General features: G+C 40.5%; 1 protein-coding gene and 1 long non-coding RNA gene across 2 annotated transcripts; both read left to right on the forward strand.

Moving 5' to 3' along the window:
- The first annotated feature begins 368 nt into the window (after positions 1 to 368).
- On the forward strand, positions 369 to 1,836 carry LOC130081819 (uncharacterized). Its single transcript, XR_008806718.1, has 3 exons — positions 369 to 490; positions 662 to 714; positions 1,587 to 1,836. It is a non-coding gene; the product is annotated as an uncharacterized LOC130081819 (long non-coding RNA).
- A 6,118-nt stretch (positions 1,837 to 7,954) lies between these two features.
- praf2 (PRA1 domain family, member 2) lies at positions 7,955 to 9,429 on the forward strand. The gene is made up of 3 exons (XM_056246702.1): positions 7,955 to 8,168; positions 8,761 to 8,978; positions 9,184 to 9,429. The coding sequence occupies exons 1-3, from the start codon at positions 7,957 to 7,959 to the stop codon at positions 9,321 to 9,323; spliced, it is 570 nt and encodes a 189-aa protein (XP_056102677.1). The 5' UTR covers positions 7,955 to 7,956; the 3' UTR covers positions 9,324 to 9,429.
- The last annotated feature ends 467 nt before the right edge of the window (positions 9,430 to 9,896 follow it).

Consider the following 9,896-nt stretch of genomic DNA (forward strand, 5'->3'; position numbering starts at 1 on the left):
AAAGTCTCTGATTGTGTTCCTGCAATGAGGATCCCCAAACCACTATGTCATTGACATATACACGGACTCCCTCCAGTCCTTCTATGATATGCTCCATGGCACGATGAAAGATTTCTGAGGCTGAAATAATGCCAAAGGGTAGACGAAGGAATGAATACCGTTCAAATGGTGTAGTGAACGTGCAGTACTTGGTACTGTCTTCATGGAGCTTCAATTACCAGAATCCCTGTAAAGCGTCCAACTTGCTGAAATACTGAGCACCAGTCATTTCACTCGTGATCTCCTCACGTTTGGGAATCTGGTAGTGCTCCCTTTTTAAGCTTGCATTCAAGTCTCGAGGATCAATGCATACTCTCAGATCACCACTTTTCACCCAGTCTGTGGGTTCCTCCACTTTCTTAATTACTCCTAGAGTTGTCATCTTATCAAGCTCCTTTTTTAGTTTCTCTTTCAGTGGCGTGGAAACCCTTCTCGGAGCGTGAACTACAGGGTGAGCATCTTCTTTGAGCTGAATTTTGTTAATGAATGGTAGAGCTCCCGCAGTCCCTTGAACACATCATCAAATCTGCGAACAATGTTATCTGTAGTTTCCTGCTGTGTTGCTGTTACACCATGACTATTGATGCAGTACACTCTTTTTACCAGTCCTAATTCATCGCAGGCTTTGTCACCAAGGAGAGACTGAAGATTATCTGGAACTACAACAAAGAGCAGGTGATGAGTTTTGTTCTTGACACATAGGTTTTGAGCGACACAATGTTTCTTTTTATCTGGGGCTTGATTTTCATTTCCTTTATGTCACTTATGCTTATGAGATTGGCCTTCGCTCCTGTATCAAGTTTAAGCAGCACAATGGTTCCATTGACTTGGAGTGACACAATCCATTTGTCTTTAGATACATAGTTCACATCAGAGTCATCTCTTTCATTTTCTTCGCGTGTTTGCTGATTACTTTCTGTGTCACCATCATGCCAACAAAGAAAGTGTCTGACAATTCTATCTCATCCATAACATGCACAAACGTTGATTTGCTTTGTTTTATTCTTTGAAAAACACTGCTTAGCGAAGTGGTTCATGCTTTTGCATTTTGGACATTGCTTTCCATAGCTGGGCATTGTTCGGGCTGATGCTTTGAGCCACATCTTTTACAGCAGAATGAATCTGTGCATGTCTTTGGTACAGCTTTTTGACTCTGCCTTTTCATTTTATGAGTAACAGCGCCAACTACTGGACAGTCAGCACCTGTGGTGCCTTTATCGGTGAAAGTTCTAGAATGCAACAGAGCAAGCTCACTCGCATGACAAAAGGACCTTCTAATGTCAGCTCCGTTTCTCCGAGTAATCTTTCTCTTATTTTCTTGTCATCAATTCCAAAAACAATTTGATCTCTGATCATTGATTCAGCCAAGACTCCGAAGTTGCATGTTTTTGCCTTTAGCTTCAAGTCAGTCAAGAATGAGTCAAAACTTTCTCCCTGAGATTGAGTGCGTGAACGGAACACATACCTTTCATATGTTTAATTTTTTTTGGGTGAGCAGTGCTCGTCAAATTTCTTTATGACCTCATCATATTTTTCTCTGTCCGCAGCGGCCGCAAACGTAAAAGTATTGTATACTTCAATCGCTTGAGGTCCAGCAACTGTCAAGAGCAACGCTATTTTCCTTGAGTCCGACTCACCATCCAGACCAACAGCTTGCATATAGCATGAATTGCTGCTTGAATGTCCACCAACTGTTATCAACACTCCCAGTGAGTTTCAGAGATTCCGGTGGTTTGACAGCATCCATCTTTGTTGTATCACAGGACAGTTCACTCCTGGTACCTTGTAGTGTTTATTGATTAATTAAACACTCTGAACAAATAAATGTTTGAACTGGCGTGTTGCCTCTTTATTCTCAGAACACTCAACTTAAACACCACTTAGCTCTCTCTATCACTTCCTTGTGCTTCTTTTACATCCTTGGGTAACTGCTAACTGTATGTTTGATACTACCGCCATCTAGAGGACAATCATAAGAAACACACCTAATCACCACAGTGTACAGAAATTACTTATTTCATTTATTTACAAATTTTAAGTGACATTTAAAAAAATAATCTATAGAAAAATTGATTCATTTATCAATTTTCAATTACATCAATTTTATTTCTCAACTATTCTCTCAAGAATAGAAAACAGTCTGTCCATTCTCTCCCTGCTCTCTTGTGATCTCCTCTCCTCTGTCTCACTGAAACTTCATGTCCTTCCTAATTAGCTCGATTAGCTCATCCTCTCTGCCTCTTTTTCTCTTGGCTGGTGCTGGACAAACCACGGCCAAGTTGAACCTGTGGGTTTCTCACTCACCCCCTCAACTGGCCCAAGACACTTAAAATCCCAAGACAGTGCAAATAAACCATGGATGTTGTTAACAACAACAACAGCAGAAGCACAATAAATTTAAGCAAAGATGTCTCAATTAACTTAATGCAGTGTCCGAATTGGAACACAAGTGTTAATTGTTAAATTAACAATTAGCTTACTTTTTTTTAAGTAATCCCATTTTTTTTTGGCCTGCAAGGCCAAGGGAGTGACCTTCCCCAGCAAGCCCATTTTCTCCAGAATTGTCTTAAAACAACAGGAAAAAGAAAACACTTAAAAAATATTAAGACAGGGGTGCGATCATAGAAAATATGACAAAGCAGTACATGCATACAAAATACTCCAGAAAAAAATCATATTTCTAAATCTTTCAATTTGGTGAAAACATTTACATATCTTGCATGACAGCACAAAAAAAGTAGGTACGGCGTGGCCTACGCATAGGTGTGTACCATACACGCCATTTCCGGCGTGTTCTTCTGCGCCGCCCGCCATTTGGCATAAGTTTAGTTAAAGGGTCACTTCACCCATTTCAACATTAATCTTTATTGAAAGTGGGTCATATATGTAGTCGAAATGTAAAAGAAATTTTGAATTTGGTGCCCTCTTGACCGAGAAAAGACAGAAAATAACTTTTGGGCGCATTTGTATGTAAGACAACAACTCCCACAATGCACCACATTGCACAGCTCCGCAAGCCACTCCCACTAATCCAGAACAGCGCAAACATCAGAGAAAAGAAATCACTCTTCCGTCTACAAGGCTAGCTGCCAAAAGAGTTTGAAATTCATTTCACACAAAATGTCTAGTTAGTTGGCTGTGGCGAGCAGGACGAGGGCGAGGGACGTAAGAGGATGGCGCGAGGCCGGTGGCGTGAGTGATAATGAATGACACCTGTGAGACGCAGCGGTCTCATATCTCTCACGGAGGAGCGGAGGCATAAAAGGAACAGGCCTGATTTTATGTTTTGTTTTGTTTCTGTTGTGTGTGGCCAGCTGGCTTATACTTTTGTTTTGTATTTGTTTATTTTACTATTAAAATGTTTAAATGTTCGCCGGTTTCCGCCTCCTTCTTCCCACAACAACGAACCCGTTACATTGGCAAACTCATTAGTGAATTACTCCTCGTTTGTATTTCTTTCTATATGGTGAATTATTGCATGATACCTGGATGCTCAGTCAGAACATATGCGGTGCGAAACTAGGATGGTTCACATCACAACACAAACGTCCGTGTGCTCGTCTGATTCAGAGATTTTGTCCAGGAGAAATTGCCATCGTTGGAATTCTCTGCAGCAGACGGACTCTATCTGTGTCCGTAGCGCACAGCGAGAGCACAGGCACCAGCAGTCCGCCCAGCTCGAGCCAGTCCGGGCTCCTCGTCCACGACAGGCAGGTCTTCTGACTCGGCTGCAGAAGCCGCCGCCGCAGCAGCCGCCTCCTGTTCTTCCATCAGCCTCAGCTGCTCTTCACTATATTGCGGCTCGTAAAAATAGCCACGAACATCGGATTCGAGCAGCAGAATTTCAAAATCCTATTCTTCCATATCATGTTTAGTTTCTTCCGTCATTGTCGTAACTTCCTATCTCCACAGCGCTTGTTAGCTTAGCTTATAAACAAGATGGCTGATATTGATTTCAGTATCTGCAAGTGAAGTCCCACCCACTGATCTGTGATAGCTCTGTTAGCGCATTAGGTCCAACCCCCTATGGGCGGGTTTGAAAGGGTGGGAACTAGTGCTGTAGTCTTTACAGAAATCCCCCCCTCTTACACTTCCTCCTACAATGACGTAAAATGACGATTTTTGCGTCATTGTAGGAGGAAGTGAAAAAGGTAAATAGTGGATTTCTCTCATCTCAGGGGAAAATGAGAGAGTGTTGCACGACCATTCAATAGTATGACTGGGTTTCTAACAATGGAAAGCTTAATGCAAATGGGTGAAGTGTCCTTTAAGAACATGGCGAACATGGACATGGACCAAGTGACCGAGCGATTGATTGAAAAGGTGTGGAAATACAGGCATCTGTATGACTCCTCTTCAGCTGAATACAAAGACTGCCAGATGGCAGCGAATTCGCGGAGAGAGATTTCCTTCAACGTCGGTTTGGTATGTCGAATGTATCAAGCGATGGAAGAACTCCAGGGACAAGTAAGTTCGGGGATTCGGGTGGGAAAAAAGTCCCGGCATTTTATTTATTTCTGTCTTGGCTGGCACACCATGAACACCGACTTACGGAGTCAAACTTTGACAATATGGGAAATAATGCATGTCCTTTGTGAACCTCTGTTTTGTGTTTAGGCTAGCTAACTAGTAATGCTATCACACCGAAATGGCATATTGATTTGTGCAAAAATAAAATTTCTGTGAAAAAGCATGTACGTATTTGTAATAGGTTGTAATTATATCTGGCTTACAGATAATACAAACGCAACAACGTAGCGATTGCAATGTAGGAATATGCAGTATTCATAGCTCTGTCTATCTGTGAATAAACACTGAATGCATCAGCTGTATAATAGACTAATACTATTTGTTATTTCTTTCATAATCACAGGATAGCAGCGATGCAAGCTCAAACTCTTCAACATCCACTGCTTCGGCTGTTGTGAGATCTCCAGCCAAAAACTACAATGAACATCAACAAGTAGCCCCTATCACCAGCCAAGTCCTCCGTCCCTCCAGCAATCTCTTCCGTCCCCCAGCCCAAGGATGGCACAGAACAGGAAGAGGAAGGAACAAGATGACTGGATTCCAAATGCAGGCTGCTTGGTTGGAGGCTCAGTTGGAGGAACGGCTGCGAAGGGTCCATCTTGTTCCACTCCAAATTTTAATGCCCTTCATTCGCTAACTTCCCTCTGTCCCGTGGACTCGATTGTCTGTCATGCTTATGTTGCACGAGTGCCTACTACTGGCGGAACTCGTGCATACAGTTTAAATGAAACACACTTGAAAAGTCCTTGATCACTTGGAATTCACTATGGAGCTGATTGATTTTATTTAAAGGGTTAGTTCGCCCATTTAAGACATGAAGTTGTATGCAATCCTTACCAGCACTATAGTGCATACACACTGACCCACTCTGTTGTCACCTACCTGGTCAGAGTTCTGGCCGCTGGAAGTTTTTCAATAAAGTACTGCCGGTTATTTTCCGGTGCCACAAAACTGTGCGTTTTTACGTGAAAAAATTATTTGCGTTTCAAAGCTTGATTAATTTACCACACAAAAAACACGCCGGTCAAAATTCATACCTCAGTTTTAATCGGCACTATTTTCTATCCATTTCTATCAATCCGCGCTGCTGTTCCATAGTGTTTACACAATCGATTGACAACGACGTAAAAAGTATTAAATTAACAATGATGCGAACTTGTAAATTCCCAGGCTGTGACCACAAGGATGTGCCGGGATCAAAGTTCAGATTCCATCGTTTTCCTGTTTCGAATATAACTATGAGACAGCTTACCGAGCATAATCTCCATCTGCTGTTAGTCGACCGCACCAGCAGGGGGTGCAAGCGCGTGTTGTTGATTTGGCTGGTTGCCATCGGCTACTCTGCGGGAGCTAAAATATCCAAAATAAAGGATTTTTGCGTGTGTAGTGCTCACTTCAGCGAAGACGATTACATCCCCAATCAAGGAGGAAAAGGAAAATTAAAGAGTTTTGCTGTACCAGTACCACTATTTACTAACTTTATGATCCCATGTCTAAACTGTACGGTAAACAAGCTGATGTTTAGACTCCATTATAAAACACGTGAAAAGATGTCTAATATAAAAACAGCTAGGGATATTGGTACAATTTGCTGAGAAAAATATTTGATTGAACACACTCACAATTGAGGTTTTGTGTTGCAATCAATAACATTGTCGTTGTGCTAAAATTACTTTCATCATCTGATCCGTCTGGCATTGTGCTAAAATTGGTTTCATCATCAGAAGTTTCGCAGTCAGACATGGGGTGCTTCTCATTTCTTATTTGTGCATCCTCGTTTCCTTTCCTCGCTTCCTTTCCTCGCGTCTCAGCTCCACCCCCTGTAGGACGCGAGGGAAGGCTGCAAGGAAAAAAAATGAGGACGGAGGAATTGAATGAAAGCTTTTTTATACATTGGAATACTTGATCACTCGAACGTCACTTCACTGCGTCATCAGCAGCGCTCAAAGGATCTGCCCTTATGTTGTTAAAGTTTGTTTATTTAAGAAATTAATAATAAATAATAATAAAGCAAGATACCTTGTTGAAATATGTGAGTTGTGTGGTTTATGTAAACTACAAAAGTAAAGTATAAATTCAAATGATTGTGACAGATGTGATGGGGGAGGAGAATTGATACGTGCGTCATGTTTAGTCGATAAAACTCTTCCGCAAAGGGTACACCTGTGTATCCTCGCTCATGACTCCTCTGGAAGCCTCCTCACTCCTCGATCCTCGCCTCCTCGCGGTGCAATTAGAGAATTGAGATGTCCTTCAAGATGGCTGAGCTCGATCGGTTTCCGGGTCATAGGATGGAGGACGGAGGAGCGAGGAGACGATGAGGGATATTGAGAAGCACCCATGTTGTCAGCGAGTCGCGCTATGCACTGTTGACGTTGACACCAGAGCGGATTGATAGAAATGGATAGAAAATAGGGCCGATTAAAACTGAGGTATGAATTTTGACCGGCGTGTTTTTTGTGTGGTAAATTAATCAAGCTTTGAAACGCAAATAATTTTTTCACGTAAAAACGCACAGTTTTGTGGCACCGGAAAATAACCGGGAGTACTTTATTGAAAAACTTCCAGCGGCCAGAACTCTGACCAGGGAGGTGACAACAGAGTGGGTCAGTGTGTATGCACTATAGTGCTGGTAAGGATTGCATACAACTTCATGTCTTAAATGGGCGAACTAACCCTTTAAACCCCTTTTACTTATGAATTTGTTTTATGCACCATATAAGTTGTTGGAGAAAAATATATAAAATCCTATGATATGAGCTCTTGGAGAAAAAATTAATAGGCTTAATAGATTCAGGTATTTTGTATGTGCTTCATGAATTTTTTTGCGGTTTTACTCAAGATAACTTAAAAGGAGCAAGCAAAAATGAGCATAACCAATGTCCCTCGCATGTGCAGATTGATATTTAAAAGTTTTGTAATTTTTCTTCTTCACACTAACATTTAGATATTTAAATAGCATAAAACACCAATAACAAAGTGAACTTAGTAGGTTAGCTGATTACCTTAAAAATCCATAGATATCGTAGTTAGTTCTTACGGCCGTTAACACTTTCTCTGACAAGCGGATGCAATGAGACCCGTTTTCCGGTTTGGTCACGTGACGCTTGGCATAAAGCCTATTACACAAGCATAAAAAAAATCAATAGTATAAACTTTGACTGTGAACATAATAGCTACAAGTATTATAGGCTACAAGTAGGCTAATTAATATATTATACACTATTATGCGATTAATTATCAAAATAGTTAATATATATACACTTCAGGAAAGCGTGATCTGCTGTGATGTCACAATCAAGTTTAATTGTCAGCGTGTTAATAAACACTGTTTATTCAGAGTTGAATAAATCACAGCGTGTTTTCAGTCCCGTGGGTTTGCAATGCATGCTGGTAAATGTAGTCAACAAAGGCGTCAAAATGGTGGATTTTCAACCTCCTCCTTTCAGAACCTTGGACGATTTTCTGCTGGGTTCGGCTCGATTGTCTGTGCCTGATGTTCGTAACTTGGATCGGTGGAATAACCGAATCATTAACAACCTTCTGTATTACCAGTCGAACTATTTTGCTTTCGCCGCGGCATTTTTGGTTATAGTCGGGTAAGGAAACACCAGTGACGTGTAACGGTATTCATTCAGACCTATTCACTCTTCTTTTAAAACCCTTAACCCCATTTGTGTTTTGTTATGTTCTGTATTGAATGCGTTTAAAAAAAAAAAAAAAAAAAAATCTCAAATGAATCAATTTGTAGTGTGACCTAAATTAAAAAAGGGTTAGGCCAACATTCACTTCTCTTTTGATCTGATAACGATAATGTGTCATGGCTTAGACAGGTTTATTAAGACGTTGTTTTGTTGGTATCACCAAGACAGTTATAAAGCAGTAATCAGATGTTTTCAAACAGCTCTCATATAACCTACTCACTCATGCCAGGTCAAAATAAATATCCCTTTCCTTTCAGTGGCCCATAGTTTCATCACTTTCTTCACTTTACCAACATTTCTCTTTTAGTTTAACTTGATGTACTAAAATAACTAAAACTGACATAATATATATATAGGCTATATAGACATAGGTCTATTAAAACACAAAATACGAAATATTTATCTCAAATTAAAATAAATAAAAAAATCGTAATAGTATACTACAATAACAGTTTATTTTGTGTTTGTGTGTATAATTGTGCCATAGATATTTCCAACCACTCCAGCTGATCCTTGGGGCAACAATTGTGATCCTTCTGTTTTGGGGGTTTGTCTGGGCAGCTGAAAACAAGGCGGTAATCCGACGATTCCGGAGGAATCATCCATCGCTCTCCCTGGCTGCAATTTTGGGCTCCAGCTACCTTCTTCTGTCTGTTTTGGGAGGAGTAGCTGTTTTCCTCTTTGGCATTGCCTTCCCCATATTAAGTTAGTATTCTTTGTTGCCTACGTCTTTTTTTTTCTAACACTTAAAAGTAGTATCACATTAGTGCATTGAAATATTTTGAGTTGTTTTTGTTCTTTTAATACTTTGTATGTACACGTGAATTAATTGTTAGCTTGAGCAATGTGTATTTGTATTATCTTGCCGTATCACGCTGTGACAGTCCCCTCTGATGCTTTCTCCTCGCAGTGATCTTACTTCATGCTTCAGTAAGACTCAGAAGCCTTAAGAACAAACTAGAGAATAAGTTGGAGAGTATAGGATTGAAGAGGACACCCATGGGCCTGCTACTGGAAGCGCTGGGACAGGAACAAGAGGCTGGATCATAGCTGTGCTAACTATTAACTAACTGTGCTATCGCTCACCCCTTCTGTCCTATGAGCTTCTTACATGTCCTTAAAATATGTATGAAAACAGATATTGGCAAAAAATATATGGCATTTGCTAAAGTCTCTCAGATATGCAAGAAGGGCCCAATGGACAGGATTAGATTTTATGATGTAGTTTATGAAAGATCGCAAAAAGTAAGATAACAGGATCAGGTGTTAATAACTATGTATTAGGTGTCCAAAAAAAATAAGGCAATATAATGCCTTGTAAATAGGGTGTAGGTTAAGAGTTATTAAATTTACATGTATTATTTGAGTAACCGTCCGTTATTGCTTCATTCTATGGATTGAATTGTTCCAACACGTTTATTCTGTCCCTAAATATGTTTTCTATGATGCAATCGGCCTACAAATGAGGCCTTCGAAGGATGCTGCCCCAAATGGCTAACTTCATGTGCACTTTCAGTCTTATAATGGCTGCTGTGTGCTGTGTCTGTTAAGTCCATGAGAACGTGATAACCATGAGATAGCACAGGAACGTCTGTAAGATGTCTGCTAAAGATCTGGAGATCT

Source organism: Rhinichthys klamathensis, unplaced genomic scaffold, assembly GCF_029890125.1.
Source record: "Rhinichthys klamathensis goyatoka isolate OS25496 unplaced genomic scaffold, OSU_Roscu_1.1 h1tg000040l_1, whole genome shotgun sequence".
NCBI lineage: Eukaryota > Metazoa > Chordata > Actinopteri > Cypriniformes > Leuciscidae > Rhinichthys > Rhinichthys klamathensis.